This window comes from Motacilla alba, chromosome 8 (genome assembly GCF_015832195.1).
Source record: "Motacilla alba alba isolate MOTALB_02 chromosome 8, Motacilla_alba_V1.0_pri, whole genome shotgun sequence".
Classification (NCBI taxonomy): Eukaryota; Metazoa; Chordata; class Aves; order Passeriformes; family Motacillidae; genus Motacilla; species Motacilla alba.
In genome coordinates this window covers 23,724,044-23,746,662 of record NC_052023.1, presented here as the reverse complement: position 1 = coordinate 23,746,662, position 22,619 = coordinate 23,724,044, and the positions used below count along the sequence as shown (strand labels likewise).

Here is a 22,619-nt window from a genome sequence, read left to right as displayed (position 1 = left end):
CGGCCACACAGCTGTCACACAGACAATCCTGAGCTCAAGAAGCTGCTCTGAGATGTTGATTGCCAGGGAACTCTTAAGTTTAACCTGGAGAAGATCTTCATGCAAAAGGCGTGGAAAATTCCTGCAGAAGTAACTAAAAGTCAGTTATTTTCCTCTTAACTCCAAGCTGAAGCACCTCCTGGGCAATCACTTTCAATATGCAGAAGCTGTGTCCAAAGACATAATAAAATAAATCCTAGGAATGCCAATAGCTTCAGAAATCTAGTTGGGGCCTGAAGCAGGTAACTGGTGTGCTCTTATAGCATAGATGGTGACATACTTTGGTGTTTTAGTTGCCTCTGGTGCTGCTATAATCAGTTTTCCTCTGCAGGGAAAAAAATTAAAATAAGGTATTTCTGTGGAAGAGCCTTTTCTCCAAAAGCAGAGGGAAGAAAGCAAAGCTCAGAAATGGAACCTGGGGGGCAGCATGAGTGCTTCTGACAGGGCTAAGACAAAGACACTCTGTAAACTACAAAACCCTTCAGTCCTGCCACAAGCCTTCAGACTTACCTGTAACCAAAATTTACAGTATGGGTAAGGATGTCTTTGTTCTGTTATGTGCCTGAGCAGATAAAGAGGAAACACAGGCTTTGCAAACACTTCTCAAGAGTATTTATTAGTCAGGACTGATCTGTGTCAAAGCATGACTTACTTCATACCTCAAATGGCATTTCATCACAGGGCAGCTGCACAAGCCTCTGTTCTCCCTCAACACATCCTTGATATGCCAAGGCAGACTTTAGCACACCATTTATTCACACACATCAGTTCCTGCATTTGTTTGGGTTTGAGCACAGGAGTTCAAGAAACGTTCTGTTTTTTCTGCCCAATCATTTGAAAAGTTTCTTTCTTTTCTTCCTCCACTGTTTATTATCCACATCTTCGGTATCATCAGGAGGATCTGGCATTACAAAGCCATCAGTCATTTTATAGTAAACTATTGTGGAGTCTGTCTCAACTATGGCCAAGGTAACTGACAGCAGGGTGTCGGGATCCTCTGGAGGCAGAGAGGCTTTCTTCAGTATTTCCCTTAACCTAGGAGAGGAAAAAAATCACTTAGAAAGGAGTCCACAACCACCTACAAGGGCACAAAGGTAGAATAGCACCATTTTTATCCAGTCCATTTTCACTCTGCAAACTCGTCTTCACTAAAGTGAGCATAATAGCTGCTCTAATAAAAATGCAAAGTTGTGTAATCAAGGAACAAAATAAAATGACAGAATCAGTTATACACATTTCTGCTGGAAATGGCTCAACACATAACTCTAAGCTTTGTTTAGGTGTACTCATGTGCCTCAGCCATCCCTCATCCACCACAATCCCAGCATAGCAATCTCTACTGGCCCCGTTTTCAGCAGACTTATATAAGAAATCTAATTAAGTAACACCTGGTGTTCGATTGGAGAACTGAATAATTAAGATGTGTTCCGTTTGCAGAGGTAAGTCTTCCAGTCCCTGTGCCACAGGTCTCTGCCAGACTGTGGAAGGCCCAGGAGCCCAAGCCAGGTTTCTCTACCTCCCTGTCTAGACTAGAAGCCACAAGACTAATGCTCGTCTTCAGAACAGTCAGCCCAAATAATGTCTTCCTTAAAAGCTCAAGACAAAGTTATGCAATTTTTCCTGTTTAGCTTATTTTTAAGAGTAACATGCCAGTTACTTTATGGTTCAGAGCTCAGGACAACACTGATCCCTGGAGTCCTGGCATTCCTGGTCTGACTGGGGAGCAAGTTCTGAAGGAGTGTGGCTACCAGAGACAGACCCTGCCCCCACACATCAGGTGCAAGAGGGCCCCTCTGAGATTGCTGGGACAGGTTACATTCCAGGAGTTCAGCTGTGCACCAGGATAAATCAGTCCTGGCTTCATGCACCCTGGAGAGCTCACCCAGCAGAGCATAGGCAGCTCTGAGGCCAGGCACTGCAGCTGAAAACAGGGCTCTCTCTAAAGGCAGCAGCTTTCAGACTTCAATCACCATCTTCCCTCAGAACCCCTTTGATCCTCTAATAAAAGCCAAATGGAACATGGCAGAGAATGAGCAGCAGCCTGGAATGCCTCGCTGTTAAGCCCGTGACCTTCTTAAGGACCCATCTGTGTTCTGAGCTGTGCATAATCTAGCCTGGTAAATTCAGAAAGGCCTTTCCTCCTGCCTGCACCACTGGCCCAGACACACAGCAAGGCAACACAGCACATTCACTTCATGCAACAGAAACACCACGGCTGGGAAAAGCACTGTCCTAGCCCTCCCACGTCAGCACATTTCCTAACAACACAACAAATAAGGTGAGAGAGACTGTGCTGGCCACTGGCAGAGGAGAGACACTGCAAGAGACTCCTTCAGGTAGTGGGACTCCTGCGCTTCCTGCCACCTCAGCAGGCTCCATCTGCAGGTTTCTAACTTACTCTGTGCTCTGAACCTCTGGCTCCTGTCACTTCCAGCCCCTGTGCAGAGGTACCCCCAGCACCACAATGTCCTGCCAAAACCCTGTCAGGAGACAAGGGCTGGGAAAAGATTACAGATCTCCTTCCTGACACATGCAGAGAGCAAGAGTCTAATAGTCACATGCAGGATCATGAAATTATTTGGGTTGGAGGGGACCTTAAATCTCATCCAATTCCATCCACAGGCAGGGACATTTCCATTAACCCAGTCTGCACCAAGCCTTGTGCAACCTGGCCTTGTACACTTACAGGGAGGGGGCAGCCACAGTTTCCCTGGGCACTCTGTGACAGGGCCTTTCCACCCTCAGCAGCCAAGCGTCTGGAGAAAGCTCTAAGCTGGCAGACTGCAGGCAGAGACCCTGTGAGGAAAGAACTATCCATGAAGCAGTGGGCATTGATCTCTCTCTCTCCTGTGAATGCAATACAGAATTAATGATAAAATGCCAAATTAAAGGCCATAGCTACCCAGGAGAGATATTTTGGGAGCCAAAGAAAACAACTTGTGTTGAGTGTGGACAATGCTGTATCTGAGAGCAGACTCAGGCAGAGGCCTGGATTCACCTGTCAGCCAGGGCAGAAGTTCCTTCCTATTTTCTTTAATACCTGTCACTGGTTTTCCTCATAGTCTGTTAGAAGGAGGGATGGAACAAGTGAGGCCATAGATGTACATTTCTGATAACTCATGATTTCTTCTTATACTGCCAACACAAACACCTGAGACTTTATTTCCCCTATTTAGCAACTAGGACTTCAAAGATGCCCCATGATCCCAAAAGCAGCCAGGTCCTGACAACAGATTAATGACATTTCTTCTTCCTTTTCAGGAGACAAGAGTTCCAGGATTTATGTAAGGAGCACAAAGACACACCATTACATCAGGATGATCTGCTAACTCTGCCATCCACAGATGAAGAATGACAAGTGCAAATGCACCCTTCTCCCCTTCCCCCCTCCCTCCACCCAGGCAGCCCCAGGACAAGGGCTCTCATTCATGCATACCACAGTAGCCACAGTGCACTGCAGCACATCTGCAAAGCGGTGAGAGGCTATCTTCTAGAGGGATAAGCTTTGGAATTCAGGAAGTCTGTGTCAGACATCATCCCTTGCCCTCCTCCCTTGAAGGCATCCCCAGCAGCCTCTGTGTCCAGCCTGATCACAACGTTCTTCTGCACCAGCAGATACTGCAAAGGAGCCATGGCACCTCTGATTTTACTGTGCTTGCTGCCTGCCACGAGCAGGAGGAGGAAATACTGCAGGAAACAGGAAAGGTATAGCTTCTGTAATCCTTTTAATGCATCAAAGACTGTCTTTGGAAAAATAAAGAAAGCGTGAAGCCTTGTTGGTCTTCTGAAATTCAAAGAATGCACATTGAACATCCTAAACGAGGCAAGAACCCTTTATTTCAAGGTTACCCATCTCACAAACAGCTGCAGTCAATGATGGAAATTAAGTCCTAGGCAAGAAGCCCACGTGGTAGCACCCCCCAAGAGAGCCAGCTGATTTAAATTATCCAGTTCATGGCTACCAATAAGCTCCTTAGTGACCAGTACAATCTGCTCCACCATACCGGTGATGACAACCATAAAAGATGAATTTGCTTAAATGAAAGTGGATTTAATGTTTCTGAAAGTGTCAAACACCAGTGGAACAGAGGAATTCAGTGCATCCAGCAGTCTGGCAGATGCCAACAGCCTTGACCACCTACATTCCCCAGCACCCTGAGCAGCCTTTCCCCGAGTCACAGCTGTGCCAGGACACAGTCTGGCATTAGTGATAACTGATGGAACACTGACACCAACGGGCCCGTGACCACTCTGGGCTTGGTTCCCCAGCTGTGCTACAACAGTGTGAGTCCGACAGAAGCTGTGGGGTCAAGCCTTTGGCATGGACTGTCTCTCTCTGGCTCCTCTTTTTCCACAGGAATTCCAGCATGCCCACTCAGCTGTCTGCACAGCCAGTTTTCAGCAGAATGGAGAGACTTGTCATGAGAAAAGGTGCAGCTGAGAAACACTTCGTGCTGTTCTGCAGGGTCTCAGTAAAAGCTCAGCTGCATGCTGACTCAAATCCAGATCTGCTCCCACCAGGCCAAATCAAGCAGGACAAAGCCCTCATCTTCCACCCAGGAAGCAAACTCACATTCACCTCATACTCCAGGAGATGCAAAGGACTTCACCTCAAACACACTGTTATCCAAAGAGCTGGCATTTCTAAAACACTTTGCATTAGAAAAAGGGTTTAGAAAAGGCTTCCTAGTTATCTACAGACTAGAGTCAGTAGGGATTGCTTTTTTCTACCAAAGAATTAGTCAAAGGAGCAGGTTTAACTTCACACTGTGCAAGGAGCACTGCAGCTAAGGGAACAGCACTAGCAATGTCATCCTACATCTGTCATTAATGCTGCATTCAAACTTAATGATGGCAGTGAACTGACCCTGTCTTCTATTACCGTGGCAATTAATAGCTTTAAAATAAAACAAATTACAAAACAAGAAAACCCATACAAATCTACCCAGAGAGCAGAGGGGAATATTGCATCCTTGCCCCATCTTAATTTTGTACTACGTAGGCCCTCAACACCCATCAGAAATCTCTGCTGTGTTTCCCAATATCTGCTCCTAACAAACTGCCCTTTTCTCTGGGAGAAAGAGCCAGGTGTGCAGCTGGTGACCCTGAGGTTTCACCTGACTCTGAAAAAACCAACCAAGGGCAGAATCATAAAGAATTCAAGCAGCAACTTCTGTGATGAACAAAAGAGCATTTCAGAGACACATCCCATGCAATGCCTCTGAGAAGCAGCATCCCTCTGCAAGCTCAGGGCAGTTTTATCGAGGTTGCATAGAGCTCCATTGAGCTGAAATGCAACTGCTGCCTTCCATCCCACAAAAGCCAAAGGCTTTCAATCTGCCCTTTATACTTGGATGAAAAATTCCTTGCAGGCTTGGCCAGCCTGAACAGCTCCCTCCCCTGCTGGCCAGGCAGGGCTGCAGAGTGCACACAAGTTGGTCTCTGTGCCTCTGCAGATCATTACCCCAGGCACTGGAGCGTGCCATTGTCCCAGCCTAGGCCAGCACCACGGCCCAGGAACCTCCCAGAGAGCACAAGTCCTTGGATTTAACCAGCACTGCAAACTTGAGCACAGCTCACCACCAGGAATGCTACTCCAGACCCTGCTGCAGGGCAGGCAGCATTAACCCAGTGCCTTGAAATATGTGGGAAGGAGCAGATGGGGCTGGGAGAAAGTGTAAATGTCCACCACTATTCCTGGGGATTTGTCCCCAAAACACACAAGCAGGGAATTCTAGAAGAAACTCAGTTTTTTTGTAACTGAAAGAAAAAAATAAATACAAATAAAACACTACATGCCACACTGGTCAGGAGAAGGAATTGAAACCTCAAGGAATATAAAGATCTTTTTCCATGTAAGTTCAAGAAGAAAACAAGAGAAACCAGAAAAGGCAGGCATCAAAGTTCAGCAAAGTTCTACAGGACACACTGACTTCTGGATGTTCAACCACAGTACTGCATAACCCACTCTGCTGTGGGAGCTGCAATCTTATTTAAAATATTAAATTTAAAAAAAATAAATAAAAATACTAACAAAGATCTTACACTTAGGAGCCACTAATTATATTTCAATGTGTGATTTACTGCATGAGTAAATTATGCTTTTAGCAAGGGAGTTACTGACAAACTGTGAAGAGGATGCAAGATGCACGTCACACTTCCAGTGCTTTAAAATAACAGGATTTTTCAGTTTACAGCAAGATTTATTTCACAGTCTACAGACTTTGAAGACATTAAATTCCAGTCCTCAGATTTCCTTCTCAGGATGCTTATCAGCTTTAAAACAAAACATTTATGTATGGCTTTCTTCTAAAGTAAGTTAGCATTTCAACGGAATAAGCCTTTCCCAAACTTCACAGGTCTCCATGACCTCAGGCAACTTCATCCTTCATTTACAACACTGGTACACAAAATACAAACAGAGCAGTGACATGCCATTTAATCTGACAGTTTACCTGCAACATTCTGCTTGGACAGAGTTATTTGTCTAGGACAGACAGTGCCCAATTCTATTATATCTGGGAGCTAACTCCCTGGTCCCTGAAGGCTCAAGGCTCCAGGCTATCTAAAAATCCAGCTGCCAACACTGTGAGCTCTCCTAACTTGCTGAGCTGGGTTTATGCAAGTTATTTCTGCCAGCTCGGAAGCAGCACTCCCAGGATTCACTGCCTGCTCCAGAGTGGGGAGCCACAGGTCTGGAATGTACTGACAGCGAGGTACTTGGCATGCACTGAGGTGTTGGAGTGAGCAGCACACACACCCCAGCCTATGCACCCACAAACTCCTCCCAAAAGCACCAGTCCCTGCTGAATTCAGGGGCTCTCCAAGCCTCGGCCAGCTGTGTGTGGGTCACAGCAGGCCAAGACAGACAGAAACTGCTTCGTATTCCCCAGGGCTTTGCTCAGAGAAGATTCAGCAATCTTCATCTGAAGAACACGCAGAGCACAAAGCCACTTCTCAAGACTCTTTGCTCCACAGCCCATAATGCTGTAATTTAGTGGGTTCCTGTGTAGCCCTACCCTGCCACAGATGGATGAGCAGCTTCCACCCAGCAGTGCAGAAGGGGACAGTGAGCTTAGGAAGCAGAACAGCTTTTGCCTTCAGCACTTATCTGCCATGCCCAGACTGGACATGACGAAATTTTGTAATAGGCTAAAAAACACTGAATAGGTTTTAATTTTTGTAGGGCTCTCATATTTGTCATTTGCCTAGGTGTCCTGCTGGTTAATTTCCACAGCAACTTTCCTGTGGCCTTTTAAGGACACGCTTCTCAGTGGCAGCCAAGTTGGGAACTTCATGAGACATCTGGGAAGGCAGAGCTTGGCTGACAAGGATTTCAAATAGAGAACCACCACTATATTTCTCTGGAAGACCAAGCCCACAAGAGTGACTGACTAATACTGGCAAAATGTGAGATCTTTTTTTTGCACGTACGTAGTACTAAAATCCATTTTCTTCCAGTGAATCACTTTCTTTCTTCTACCAATAAGAAAAACACAGAGCAGAATGAAGATGGAAGACTGATTTCAAGGTGTCACTTCCCTACTGGTTAAACAAGGAAGTGCTGTCTGTAAATGCTGCTGTTACTGGCTTCTTTTGCAGTGAGCACAATTCCAGGCCTAGAATAGAGACAGAACATTTTCACCTTCCCAAATCCCTCCAAAGGCTTATTTTCAACACTAAGCAAGCTGCATTCACTTGTACTCACACCTCCTCCCCTGCTTTTAGCAGGTAACGCAAAACCACAAAGCGCTGCTTTGAACAAAATGCAGATGCACGTTCAACACCACAAACACAAGTGTTGTACACAAATACAACCTCCCAGCCTGACAACATCCATGGCTATTGAACACATTCGGGCCTTTATGGACACACCTGGCACTGCAGCCTGGGATTCAGCTCATTTTAGTGACAACACACCCTGTGTCATTGCTCTGCAGCAAACCCTGGTTACAAACTGTACTTTTAATCAATGTGATGTATTCACTCTTCGCCTCGCCACCACACATCCTTCCAGCACTGGATTCCAGACACGCCGGTGCCAGAGGCAGAGCAAACAGCATCACCACAGAACAAACAAGTGCAGAGGCTCCCCGTGAAAAGCTCCAATGACACAGAATAAGATAGGACATGCATGCAGTGCAAGATCTGTCATTAAAAGGCAATCAGAACATACTCCTAGCCTTTAGCCAATGCCAGGAATCCAAGTTTTCAGTCCAGGTGGAAATACACTATGTTAACCAAGCACAACAGCTCAGCATGTAGGTGGAATTCCTCAAAGATCACTGGCTGCCTTCTATTTCCACCTAAAATCTTTGAGCTGAGAGCTGCAGCATGTTCCTTTCATTCACACACACACACATCTCCTGCTTGCAGACAGGCTGAATAACACCCAGCATTTCACCCTGCAAGGCCTCTCAGCAGCTTTCCTCTGCTGTGGAGATCACATCACCAAGCCCTCAGGAGTGATTGACCAATACTCACAAATACAATATTTTTTTCAGCACAAAACCAGTACTAAACCCCATCAATACCTAATAAATAATTTTCTTCCCCTTCACCCAACAAACAGTAAAATGATGATGAAAGTCTGTTAGCAAGACATTGATCTGTCACTTCCAAAACCCAAAATGAAAAGCAAAAACATCAGTCCTAGAGTGCACACACACATCTAATAAGTGCAATTAATTAGGCACCTCCCACTGTGTCAGGCTGCTGCCCACAGAGCAAGAGGAAGCAGCAAATTACAGTAAGATTTTTAGAGCCAGCCCTGAGCCAGCTCCTAGCAGGAGTGGGAACAGAAGAAATTGAAAAATGTGCAACCGTGTGATGCCGCTGGAATAGTTCAGGTCTTCAGAGTCATCATGGCAGACACCAGTCAGAGAAGGCAGCCTTTATCAGAGAGTAAATCATGCCCTGTGTCTGAGGCTGCTCTAGGGGCCAGTCAAAAGAGGCTGTAAAACTACTGAAGTGGAAGTTTTCAAGGCTGTAAATATCTGGAACGTAACAAATTCATGGCTGTGGTGTCTTCTGCTTGAAGAATTGCTCTTGCATGTGTGAGGTAATCAGGTCAAAAATCACAGGCACGTGAGACTCTAGATGAAAAGTGAGAGGAGTTTCCTGTTCAAAGTAGCCAAATTATAGTTTGAAAGCAAACCATACAAGGCTTATCCACAAATCTGAAAAAAAAAATAAGCTGATTCTTAGGCAGCTCCAGGAGGATTTTCTTTCCTCTTAGGTCCTTTGAAGTCCAGCAACTCAGAAAGCATCGTACATTTCCAAGAGTACAAGGAATGTTCAAAACATAAGCTGTGAAGGCCTTGTGTTCTAACCTTGTCTCTCAAACACATACTTTGGTGTCCACTGTTATCTCCTAGCACATATGCAACTCCAGACAACAGGAAGTGTTTATCAGTGGGCATCAGTTTCTGCTTGACCTCCAAGAACCACTTCCAGACAGGCAGAGACTGATGCAAAGCTGAGGTTTCCTTGATGTTCCAAGCTGCCTGTGCGTCTGCAGAACCCAAAATAACTCTGCTTACAGGCTGAGAGGCTGCTCTCCTCTGATATTCCTCCATTTCCTCCTCCTTCCCCTCTTGACCAAGCCTGCAAAAATGTACCTGTGCCCCATGTGCTGTCCGTGGTACCCCGAGACAAGCGCTGAGCACACCCTCACCTGTCGTGGCTGATCAGGACGTGTGCAGGCACTGGCACCATCACCTGGAGCCCCTCCTGCTCCCTGGCACGGGCATGCAAACACACCAGCTGCAGCTCCGCCACGCCCACCGGCTGCACCGAGTGCCAGCTCCTCCCTAGAAAGGTTTGATGGGGATGAGAGGGGCAGAACACAAAACACAAGTTTTAATCGGTCAAGTAACAAATGCAGTATCTAAGTTAACGTCTGAGGTTTCCTTTTCCCTCCCTCTCTTCACAGGAAAATTCCATTCATCTGCCAAATTCCCCTCCTGAGAAGCAATCCTGCTAAAGAAATCCAAGGAGCAGGAGCAGCCTGCTGGCTCCAGAGCTGCACTGGGGGGTGGTGAAGTGATCTGCCTGACAAAGCCGCTCTGCAGAAGCACAAAGAGGATAAAACCACTCGGCTTTAGTCACCTGACTCAGCACCCTGATCTGTGAAGCAGCAGGCGCTAAAAGCACGGTCAATGATCATACACAGCCCTAACCTCCTGCTTGAAGGGATAAGGATGAAGTTTTTGCTGTAGAACTACAGAAATCTTCTCTGGAAGACTATTAAGGCATTTTCTTCAGAGGTGTAACAGACGCAATTCCTGGACTGTAAAATCCCTCCCTTCCCTGACCTTGAGAAGCACCAGGCTCCAAGCAAAACTGAAATATTTTTCTTAGGCTGGCTGGCTGGCTGCCTACTCACAGTCCCTTTTCCATAAAGCCAACTTGGAAGAAGCCAGGCAGAAGTTTATATATCACATAACTCTGCTCCACTCTGAGCAGACACCAGCAGTCTACACTGGATTTCACAGGACATTTCGGCCAGAAATGGCCTCCAAGATCATGGAGTCCCACCAGTGACCTGACACTGCCAGGTCCTCCACCAAGCCACGGCCCTAAGCACAACACATAGAATTTATTGTATAAGTTACTATTTTTTTAAAAAATAATATTACTACAATGGTTATAAATTATTGCTACCACACTTGCAAATGATCTTCTTTGCTAGAGGAACTGCTGCCCTTTCCAGAAAGCAGGCCAGCACACAGCAGCCGCGTGCTGAACTTTTGTGAAACACTGTGAGTAATTTCACTTTAATCTGCCAGTGAGGACTATGACAGGCTCAACCACTGAACTTGTCACTTCACCATCCTACATTCCCTCTCCTCCCCCTACTGCTCTTTTGCTTTTATTTCCACGCTGACTGCCTTCTCCCTGAACACCTGCACCTGGAAGCGCTGGATGAACAGGCCCTCATCTTTGCACAGGCTCCAGGGAGGCAGAGGACAGAAACTTCCAGCACAAAAACTCTCAAAATGGGCAGCAAGGACTTTGGAAGGAAAGGTCCTGTCCCAGTGCAGTCGATGAATTTAACAGCTCCTCGGGGCAAAGGCATCGGTTGGGACACAGCCACTTCCCCCATTTACCTTCCAAGAGGTCCAGGTACACCAAAAAGGCAGCGTAGACTTGAGTGCTGTCAGACACATCCAGTGACATCATCTCTGTGAACTGAGACCCAAAGAGGAACGTTAATGAAGGGTAGCACAAGTTAAACTAAGAATGCACACGCCATCCCTACAGCCAGCAGAGACACCGGAGGTTCAAACCCGTTTGAAGGCAATCAAAAAGCAGGACTTGTTTCCTGACAGTATCTCAAAGGCTCCTTTTTCCGCATCCCCCATATTTTAGCACTTAAAAAAAGCAAGCAAAATAAACAAACACAAGAGGAGTCACAACTATTTCTGGAACAGCTCTAGCTTTGTGGAATTTCACCTGTGTTGGGGTAAATGATTGTACCTATTTTTGCTACAACACGACGTAAGATGATGGCCAAATTAAACACCTCCATGTTTTCGATGTGGTAAAAATTAAGATGGAGTCGAAGTTTAAGGCATTTACCTTTCCCAGCAGGAACCCCATGATTTATAACCTCCGCCCCTGCTGGCAGTGGCACTCCCGAACTACCCCACGGTCCGGAGCCCCCCTCGATGAACCAGTATCATGGATTATATGGGCATCTCCCCGCAGAACCCTCCTGGGGGGGACCCACGTGCACCTCCAGAGCCGCGAGGGGGGAATCCTGCAAGGTCCGGCCCAGAGACCGCGGGGAGCCCCGAGAGACCCAGGGACCCCCCGAGAGACCGCGGAGAACTCCGCCCCGGCCTACCGTGGGGTGAGCCGTGATCCAGTTGCCGCCAGCCGCCCCCGACCAGCTGCCCTGTGCCCCCGGGGCCCTCCCGGCCGCGGAGGAGCCCCGTCCCGGCTGGGTGCCCCCCTGGCCCCCCGGAGCCGGGCAAAGGCCGCTCCAGCCGGGCCCGGCCGCCGGCTCCATGCTCGCCCGCCTGTGTGCAACGCGGCTTCACTCCGGGCGGCGCCGCGCTGCCCAGCGCTCCCCGGAAACCGCCGCACCGCCACGACCGTTCCGCCGCCGCTCCGTTCCTACCTCCTCGCCGCGGCCGAAGGCGCCGCTTTAAACCCTTTAAATAAAATATACACACACACACACACATATATATATATATATATATATATATATATATATATATACACACACGCATAAACATGCATTCCTTTCACGGTCCCTTCGCCTAAAGGCTCCAAAGCGTTATGAATCTGCAGTGCCCAGAGCTTTGCTGGACTGCATAAGGGACGTGCCTTCAAGGTGTTGCCATTAAAAACACCTTGGGCTGCTTCACTAGAAATAGAACATTTCCCTAATGCCAAGTGTCCCAGGTCTGGCTTATCAGCTCCATCTGCCTCGGTGACTCCTCTGATGAATTTCAAACAGTGGCTATTCTATAATAAAGCATCAGTGAAAACTGGTCTCTATGTATGTAACACATAAATTGTATGTGGTTTGTAGGCACAGGAAGTCATATTTGGGCCAATCTAATTCAAGGAATTCTGTGTCAGCCAGCATTTCAGTTCCCTGAGCACAGAATAGATAGCTGGATGGGATTAAAAAAACCCAGTCTCCAAGACTTTCATGGAAGAGTTGGCAACAGGGGTTCACTCAGCTGCTGGGAAAATAATCGGATGGATTTGAGTTCTTAGAAGTGAAGAAACAAGTGAAAGGAGATGGACCCACATCAATCTATAGATGAGTCAATTACATCAGCAGGATGGAACCGCTGTTTTCCTCAATGTGGGAAACAATTCAGAAGAAATCTGCCTCAGAGAGAATTTGTCAAACCGAGGAATTATGCCTCTGCCAGAGACAGCTGTCAGAGCTGGAATCTCCTTGTTTGGTGTAGATATTTAGGGGAGGCTGAAACAAATGGCTTAAATTGATTTCTGTGGGACTTACATCTGCAAAAAGCCTTTTCTTCCTCAAAGCTAAAATATTTCACCACAGAGTGGCTCATTGTCTTGTCACAGCAGGATGGAGTCTGGGCTTAAAAAACCCCAGAGGACATCATTTTGGCCACCAATAAAGAAGTCAGAATGACCACAGATTTCTTTGTACGTGGACATGAAGTTAGACACATTTACAGGTGTTGGAATGACACGAATTGTCAGGTAACTGTTTACCTGAGCTCTCCAAACTTTGCCCCAGCTGTGTGTGACTGGGAGTGAGAGATGAAGCTGAGCTGGCTCCTTTCTCTTCTGCATGGAAGAACATCTCGTGTTTCAGGCTTCTGCTGCTCTCACTCTTTTGTGTTCCACGGCAGCCAGCCAGCACAGGGATTTGTGTGAGCGAGGGAACATCACTTTGGAGAGCAAATTGCTGGCTTTGGGATGCTGCTGGAGTCTTTTCATTTGCCCCCAGCAAATCGTTATGGCTCTGATGCTGCTCCCGAAATAAAAAGAAGAGAGGAGTCTGAAAAGAGCTGAAGGTAGTTTAGATTTCACTGAGGACCTCAAGAGCTGCGCAGGGAAAAGGCACGCTCAGAGCTCTGGCAAAGGCAGGCAGAGGAGGGGCTTATTTCTGCTGAAACATCCTAAAAATTGAGCGTCCAGTGGACGGAAAATGCCAGCTTCCAGCCCTCCCCATCAAGAACAATTTGGCAGCGTTAGTCCCCACCCTCCCAAGGCCAGCTGTGCCGGGGGCAGCAGGGAATTCCTGCGTGTGGATTGGGCTGGCTCCTGTGGAACTCTAATCACCCCACACCCGCTGCAAGGCTGCTCCTTCTATTTGGTTGATGAATCCAAGCATAAAAGCAACATGTGGCAAACTAACCATCACAGAAAAGCCTCATTAATGTATCATCCTAGAAGGACAATTATAAAGGCACCGTGAAGGGCAAACAGGAGGAACACATTTATGCTGATAGTTCAGGAAGATGAGTAAAAACTGAGAGAGTTTCTCAAATTTTAGTGCAGATGATGCTATGACCCCTGGGGATTCTTTATTGAAGTTTCCTAGGACGATCCTTTTTGGGGAGTCATCTGCTCAGGAAACTGAGACAATATAATTTGCTGTGCGTGATAAATTAGGTGCTATAAGCAAAGAGGAGCAAACATTAACTCTACATATATCATCTGTGTGTATGTTTTTATATATACTACCTGCATTCAAGCAATTCACAGTGAGATTATGGATAGTTAAACAATTGTTTGCTTGCTAAAGGTTTCTAAAGTGTTTAAGTATTTAAAAAGTTTTCCTTTTTAAGTGTTGCAAACACACAGCCAAGAGTAGCACCTGCTCAAAGTGGGCCTGTCCACCTTGGAGAAACTTCCACAGTAAAACCCAAATATGCTGTGATGGGGCCCTTAGAGTTAATTAGAGATTTTGTCTTGAAAAGGGTCTAGCATGCCCAAATCCTATTAACTTCTAAGAGAGCTATGATTACTCTGCCCCTTTTAAGATCACGACCCAATAATTTTAATTGCTGAAATATGTTTTATGTATTATTATGCTAAATTACCATCAGTCTATTCACAGGAACATTTCCACGGTGGGTAAGTCAATGAAGTACAGGGAAAATTTTGCCTGTATTTCCTGTCTTCAGAGAAGAGGTGCTTAGAAAGCTGGGGTTGTTCAGCTAGGAGAGGAGAAGGCTCCAGGCAGACCTTTGAGCCCCTTCCAGTATGCAAGGAGCGCTTTTAAAAAAGAGGGAGAGTGACTTTTTAAATGGGCAGATACTGATAGCTCAAGGGGAATGTCCTTAAACTGACAGAGAGTACATTTAGAATATTAGTTAGAATTTCTTCCCTGAAAAGGTGGTGAGGCCCTGGCACAGGTTGTCTGCAGAGGCCATGGCTGCCCCATTCCTGAAGTGTCCAAGGCCAGCTTGGATGGAACTTGGAGCAGCCTAGGGCAGTGGGAGGTGTCCCTGCCATGGCAGGGGGTTGGAATGAGATTGTCCTGAAGGTCCTTCCAACCCAAGCCTTTCTATGATTCTAGGATATTAATCTTCCAGCTGCCTTCGAGCTGGAACAGCGCATCCCTCCTGCGGCGTGGGATGGGTGTGGGGTGTGCGGCTGCTTCGTACGGACATCCTGAGGATGTCTGCCAAAAACTTCCTGCTACGAAAGCTCAAATCTACTTTGATTCCCTACCTGTGTGGGAAGGATGAGGGCGAGATCTTCACGTAAGCATCGAACAAAGGGACATCTCAGCGTTAGCAGCAACGCTCCGAAAGCCTCTTTAAAGCCCAACACTCGGGTGGAGAAATGTGGGGTTTGCAGCGTTTACCGCGGGTGCTGCGCTGACCGCAGCCTCCGGGGGCTCGGCTCTCACCTGGGGCGGCGGCGGCAGCGCGGGGTCCGGGCGGTGCCGGGGGGCGGTGAGCGGGGCTCGCAGGGAGGGCGGCGGCGCTGCTCAGCTCCTCCTTCCCCTTCTCCCTCCTCCGTCCCGTCCCTGCCCCTCCTCCTCCCGCGCTCCCTGCGCCGCAGCCCGCTCTGCCTGCCGGCGGCTCCGCGGCTGCCCCTCGCCCATCATGGCTGCGAGCGCGCCGCTGCTGCTGCTGCTGCTGCCGCCGCTGCTGCGCGGCTGCGGGGCCGCCCCCGAGCCGCCCGAGCCGCCCGAGCCGCCGGGGCCCGAGCAGCCCGCGCTGCCCGAGTCGGCGCTGCTGCAGCCCACCGTGCTGCTCGCCATCCTCGCCCGCAACGCCGCGCACACGCTGCCGCACGTCCTGGGCTGCATCGAGAGGCTCCGCTACCCCAAGAGCCGCATCGCGCTCTGGTAAGGCCGGGCCGGCGCGGGGAGAGGCGGCTCTGAGGGCGGCGGGACCGGGGCGCGCCGGCCGGGCAGCGCGGAGGGGCAGCGGCTGCGCCCGCCCGGGAGCGGGGAGCGGGGCTGTGCTGTGGCGGCCGCGGAGAGCTCGCCCCGCGTTGCGCGGTCCCCCCGCGTGTCGGGAGCGCGGTGGCTCTGCCGGGAGCCGCAGGGAGATGAGTTATCCCAGCAAAGCTGGCCTGGAGCCTGGGAACATTCAGCGCCGGAGCATGTGTCCAAATCCACAGGCACGGAGAACTCCGGCGGGGAGCGTGGGGCCGGCTCCCGGCTGGTAAATCCCGGGCTTTGTGGGAGCTGCTCGGGATGTTCCCGGGCTGGAGAGCGGGCGGGCTGGGTAGGTGCTGGTGGGCATTGAAAGGAGCATTGTTGCCAGGCTGGAGGCTGGAAGATGGATTAAAAGATGTATTCAGAAATCGCAGCATGGGGGCAGCTGCGGCGGTCAAACAGGGGTCGGGATGGAGAAATTGGAGCAGTTTGGGAACTGGTCAATCTGCCTTTGCAAGGAGACAAAGAAATAAATAATCTTTTAACCTGACATAAGTGTTGGGAGGAACAGGATCACTTGGAAGAACCCCAAACAGAGTTTCTTTTTTCTCTGTAGAGCCTGATCCAAAGTTCGCTGAAGTCCGTGGCGAGACTCCTGTTAATTTAAAACGTCAATAAAGTTTTGTTTTACTTTGAAGGGGCGTGGGGAGGAGCTGCCCCCCAGTCACATCACTGAAGTGTCATTAAACAGATGTTTCTGTGTGTGCTTCAGTAACGCGACTGTGATTTGTTTCCAAGTACAGGGCTTTGCAGTACGTCAGTGCATGGCTCTTCTTTTTTTTTCCTTTTTTTTCCCCCTTCTTTTCATGTTGCAGGTGTACAAAGCAAGTTGTGCTGTCAGGTCAAATTCGGGGTGCCACACGTGGTGTGGAATCACAGGCTGGTGTGTGGCAGTGGGTAAATTCACATTCCTCTCTGTGTAGATCTGTGACTCCTCATTCATTTGTAACAGTAGGAATTTTGCCAGTTGAGATTTCCTCATAGCAGATGTGTATAAAAACAGATATTATCAGACCCCACATGGCCTGTGATTCAGCTGAGCTTGGTGTTTATAAAAACTTGTGGGAGTTTTAAGTGCAGTCCTGATCACCAAAGCAGAGCACATCTCGAAATGCCTCTTGCTGTACAAGTGCAAAGTAAGTTTTGTAGGGGGGGGGTTAAGTCCTGCAGATAATTGTTTGGCTCTACAACTTTTTCAGTGCATTACTTGCATTATCCTCACTAGACTTAAGGTCTCTGCAATATTGTGCGAAAGTATTTGTGGGGACTTACTTTAACGTAGCTTAAAATACGCTAAGGTTCTTATAAGAAATTGCTCCCTTATTAAGAGGATTGCACACAGACACAAGGCATGGCTAAGCTGGAAAATCTGCTGATGAAAATGTCAAGGTTTATAAAATGAGAGTGACTAAAATTGTCACAGCCACTGGAAGAGAAGTTCTGAGGATGCTCTGAGTTGCCACAGAGAGTGAGAGGTACCTGTGGGGTGGCAGTGGTTCCTTGGAGAGGTTTAGCTCTGCTCCCTCAATAAGACTTGAGCTTTTCCAGAGCTGGGAATGTTCAGGACACAAAGCACCCACTCAGAGCAAGCTCACATACGATATCTATAAAGTCTCTTGAGAACAAGTGAAACCATTCAGTCCATTTCTGGAAGCATCTTGTGTTTCAGACAGAGTCCTTTCCACAGATGAATGCCAAGATTTACCTGTGTCCCTGTGTCACTGGGATAGCTTGGGGAGGAGGGCAGGGGCGTGGTGTTTGTCTCGGACTTGCATTCGGAAGAATTGCCACTTATATCCTACTTCAGCATTTTCTTGAGTAAGTCAGCATTTTAAAATACCCAACCATAGATCTTGAGAATGGAAACTAAAACCATAAATCATCTCTCAGGCTCCCATATGCTCTCTCTGCATAGCTGGAGGGCTGAAATTGAGCAGTGGATTCCTCTGATGGATTTCTGGGGGGGGAAGCTTTATGAGTGACAGTAAAGATGGGTTAAGAGATAATGAATTAGAAGCAGGCATGAATTTCTTTTGTCTAGTCTGTATCAATTAACCTCAAGCTTTGTTACCCTGATACCGAGCAAGGGATGTGCACTGGGCAGCCTTGTGTTCCCTTCTTACCTTTGGTCTTAATTATGACTTAATTCTGAAAGTGATTGTGAGCAGCTTCGGAAGGTCTTGATGGCTCCTAATGAGCCGAGCAGGCCATTTGGTCTGGGGCCAGCTGGCTCGGAGGAGCCGTGGCCGTGCAGTTAAACCCTTCCTTCCCTCAGGAAATGCATCCGAGCCGCTCCTGGGCCCGTCCCTGGCCTGTGTTAACCCCGGCTGTCCTTGCCTGGGACAGCGGGCCGGGTCATCCCGGGATCGTGCTGGTGACTTCAGCTGGGAATTTCTGTGCGACAGCTCAGGTTTCTGTGCTGGCCCTGCTGAGCTTCCCGGGACGGCCTCGGCCATCGGTGGCCTGGGAGCCTTTGGAGCCGGCCGGCCCAGTGGGAATGGCGGTCTCCTGCTTCAGTGGGAATTGCTGTCTCCTGCTTCAGTGGGAATGGCGGTCTCCTGCTTTGCCCACAGAACCCGATGTGGGTCCCATGTCCCCGTGGAGTGCAATGCTGAAGGGAGCAGCTGTCCCTTCTTGTGGAGGAGGAAGGCTCACAGCTGTCCCCTCCGAGCACCCACATACCCAGTGCTGTGGGGCACGGGCTGGGGCCCACGACAGGAGGGAGCCTAAAGAGAAAAGCTGGCTGTTGGACCCGAGTGCAGCTTTTTTTGTAGCCACAAAGGTTCTTCTGACGCGCTGCTCGTGTGGCTGGGCTTCTCCCAGAGCTCCCTGTGCTCCCAGCCCAGCTGGGAAACTCGCAGGGAAAGTGTACAGCATTGTTTCTGCTGGGCTTGGAGAGCTGCAGAGGGAGGGAAAGAGATCTTTATCTCGGACAAAAATGACCCAGAAGTTACACAGTCAGCGTGCCCCAACCCTCTTTTTTTTTTAGAGGGCGAGGTTATGGGGTTTTGTTTTGAGCTTTATCAATGCTGACTGTTTATTTGAGATTGGTCAGTTACAGGTACAGAGTGTTTGCTTGTCAGGAAGGTTTGTCTTGGCTGCAATAGAGAGCCTTTAAAAAGTGTGTGTATTCAGCACTTTATCACATTCCCTTACACTTTCCTTAGTCTCAGATTAAATGATGGTGTAGGAAAGAAAGTTGCCTGTGATTTCATCTTTTGCTTCATCCTAGTGGGTCATCTACTCTCTCTTCTCTTAGTAACCTGGGGATGGAATGCCTGCATAAATGAGTTGGTGCTTGGGAGCAGTAATTAATTCCTTTTGTGCTTGAAAATCTGCTTTGGGGATCAGAGTATGCTTATATTTCAGAAATGATAATGTAAACAATAGTGAGACAGTGGAAAGGTGGGATAAATCCCAGCTGAGAGATGAGTGGATGTACTGTAACACAGCTCCAGTGAGGAAATAGTTTCAACTTAAAAGAACTTGTTGAAGCTAAAAATAGAAGCTGATGAGATCATTGTAATAATTGTATTTCATAATTATGTATTATTAGACTGGAACTAGCTGATGATATCTGAGCATTTTCTTATTCTTTAGTGGTTTACTTTTCAAATGTGAAAAAATTCCACTTCGAGGGCAAACTCCAATGAGATGCAGGGATCATTTAAAACTTTAATGGCTGTTATTACTCTCAGAGAAGTGTTGGCTTTCAAACACCCTGTGTTTTCTGTCCTTGTCTCCATTTGAGCAGTGAGGTCACTTTAATCTTCAGGGTCATTATTAGTCTCTTAGGAATGCTGACATTCCAGTCTGCTGGCTCTGCCTCTCCTGCTTCTGTCCACTGGTGTTTTGCATCCATTTCAGGTGTGCTCACCTGTGCTGTGGCAATATTAAAACACAGGTTTTACAAATTAACTGACTTTTTGCTTGGCTCGTGATTTAAATTTTGATGGGATTTAGTTTCCTGTTTGTATTTGTAGATACTTTAAATTTATTTATTATGTTATTTTAATAACAGTCATAGACTAAGAGGGGGCAAGAGTGAGATGATGCTCCTGTTGTGCAAGATGTTGCAGAGAGCCTTTCTGCCAGAGAACTGGCATTTAGATGACTGCATCAAAAGAAAGAATAGGAGTAAATACTTCCAACTTTTAGCTGGGGAAATAGGGGTAGAACGGTAAAGGAACCTACATGAGATTGTTGAATTTATCAAGACTGGAGATAGAAGAATCAAGAAATGTCAGTTATAAATACTTCCTTGCCAAGGTCACTTTTACACCAAGGTGCAGAAAAATTATCTAAAACCAGAAAACCAGGAAAGGCTAAAGAACTGTTCCCATCCCAATATCCATAATCACTTTTTTTTTTTTTTTTTTTTTTTTGTCCTTTGGGTTTCTCTCCCTCATCTCAGTCTTGGCAAACTGAAGCAAATGGCATCATGAAATTACTCAGTAGAAACATTTGAAGGGAAGTCAAAAATTGCTGCTGTGCCTTGCTGAGGTCTGCATGGCAAGACACAAACCACTCTTCAGCTAAAAACTGTGCAGTTCTGGAGAGAAGCCATAAAAGAGGCGTGAGCTGTGTGACGGCAGTGTGCAGGGTAGCAGGAGTCTCTTTATTTTTCCCTCCTGTGGTCACAAATTGCCAGATTCTGGTGCTTTTTTGATGACATTAAAGACCATTTTGTCCCACACTTTATATTGGGGTCTAGTGGACAGCAGCGTGAATATTGGGATAAAAGAAAAAAGGCAAAAATAATTTGTTATCACCATAAAATGAAGAAATAGCCCTCCAGAGGTACAGGGATAATACCATAAAACTGATATCTTGAAATGTGTAGGGGTTCTGTGACACTAGTGAGCACAGTACATTGTGTGTGTTTGTTTAATCATTTTTTATATCTGAATTTTGCATGGTCTGTATCTCTGAAAATGCAACAGTTTATTTTGGCTGCCATCTTTTGCCACCCACCTTTTGAGACAGGGGTCTACCCTGTTATCTGTGTGTCTGTCCCTTGTGTCATGGGCTGCCTGGTGCCTTGTAGTGCAGGTTGTGGGTTTAGAGACTGGAATCCAATAAAATAATCTGTTGCCCAAAAGAAGCAGCAGGACAGAGTTCAGTAGCAGAGGCTGTTGTTTATGATAAGCCTTTGGATATTTTCAAAGGTCAGGAAGATCTAGTTTTCAAGCTTTTTTTGTCTCTTTTCATATGTACAAAATAGGGATGAAAAGACCTCAAGGAATCATCTAGTTCATTCCTGCCCAGGGCAGGATCCCACTCCATCCCTTACTTGTCTTTCCCGCAGGGTTGGAATTCCTCATCCAGCCCAGACTGCCCGGGTTGTGCACTGACCTGTCTTTTGAACCACCTCCAGCTGTGGGGAAGGTGGGAGGCAGCTGTGGGTCCAAGGACCAGCAGCTGTGGGTCCAAGGGCCAGCTGCAACCAATATTGGCTGTTAAGTGCTCCTATTAATTTGCCCCCCCCTTCCAGAAAAGTCCATTTCACTTGTACTTGGCACACCAGCTATTTCAGCTCCTCATTTCTGGTGAATCTGGGAGTCTGGATCAGTCTGCTCTGATCCAGAGGGAAGCTGCCCAATTCCTGCTATCTTCGTGTTACAGGGACAGAGCTCTTTCCCCTTCCCCAGTGCTTCTCCAGCTGGGCTAATGCTTGGATCTCCTGGGATGGTTAGTGCTGGAATGCACCTCCAAGGGCTGGCTGCTCCCAAAGCCAGATCTGGTGAAGGCAGAGCACTGGTTCAATTCAGGTTTTTAATGTCTCCAGGGATGGGGACTCTGCAATCCCTGGGAAGCCTTGTCACTATCAAGGACTGTCCTGGAAATTCATGTGGGCTGAGGGTGGCAGACCTTTGGGATACAGGCTGTTGTTCCAACCGCTTTTTCTCCTTTTTCTTTCCTATTTTCTGTTAAATGGAACACGTCATCTTGTCAGAAAACTGCCTGGTCAGTGCCCATGAGATTCCTGAGGAAAGGACCCCGGGTGTCTGAGTGCAGCTGGAGAGGGGTCAGTCCCTGGGAGGTTTGGCAGGGCCCTTCCTGAGGAGACCAAACCAGGGATTTGTGCTGAGCCAGAGATGGAAGGGCTCTTTTGATCTCTTACATGAATGATCACATACCTGCAATTATTTATCTGAGTCCCCTGGGACTAAAAGTCTTCCTGCACTGGGTCAAGATTCTCTAAGAACAGATCTGTGATGCACATGGTGTGCAGAGCACGGCCCAGCACTGCTGCCATCTCTCGTCCCAGGAGGCTCATCTGGGCTACAGGGTGGAGAGAGGACCGAGGTGATGTGGGGTGCTGTCTGTCAGAACCTGGAATTTCCTTCCTGTGGGATGATGTCTCAGACTTGGTATTATTGCAGTCTATTTCTGTGCATCTCATTTCCTTTATTCTCGTCAAGCATTGTGCACGTTGATGGTGCTTATGGCCAAGGGTGGATTACAGCTAAATGGGACCCACATGCACCAAAATTTCAGGGTAAAGAAAGATAGGAATAAAAAAATTTTTGGTGTTCTCTGATGAAGTAGATTTTTTTCCCTCTTCTATAGAATGCTCAGCTCCTTCATACAGGCATGTGGCACTGCTAATAAATTCATCAATTAAGAAAAACACTGTTCTTTTTACCTTTTTTTTGTGCACAATTTGCCT

General features: G+C 47.6%; 2 protein-coding genes across 2 annotated transcripts in view; one reads left to right on the top strand and one right to left on the bottom strand.

Annotated features, from left to right (window-relative positions):
- Positions 1–636: 636 nt before the first annotated feature.
- TSEN15 (tRNA splicing endonuclease subunit 15) lies at positions 637–12,093 on the bottom strand. Its single transcript, XM_038145055.1, has 4 exons — positions 11,891–12,093; positions 11,151–11,232; positions 9,716–9,851; positions 637–1,074 (listed from the first exon to the last, which is right to left on the bottom strand). Exons 1-4 carry the CDS (start codon positions 12,053–12,055, stop codon positions 870–872), a joined length of 588 nt encoding a protein of 195 aa, XP_038000983.1. The 5' UTR covers positions 12,056–12,093; the 3' UTR covers positions 637–869.
- A 3,431-nt stretch (positions 12,094–15,524) lies between these two features.
- Positions 15,525–22,619, top strand: part of COLGALT2 (collagen beta(1-O)galactosyltransferase 2) — a 46,672-nt gene continuing 39,577 nt past the window's right edge. Inside the window, exon 1 of the mRNA XM_038143887.1 lies at positions 15,525–15,850. Within this exon, the coding sequence (XP_037999815.1) occupies positions 15,606–15,850 (245 nt within the window). The 5' untranslated portion in view covers positions 15,525–15,605. The remainder of the gene's footprint in view (positions 15,851–22,619) is intronic.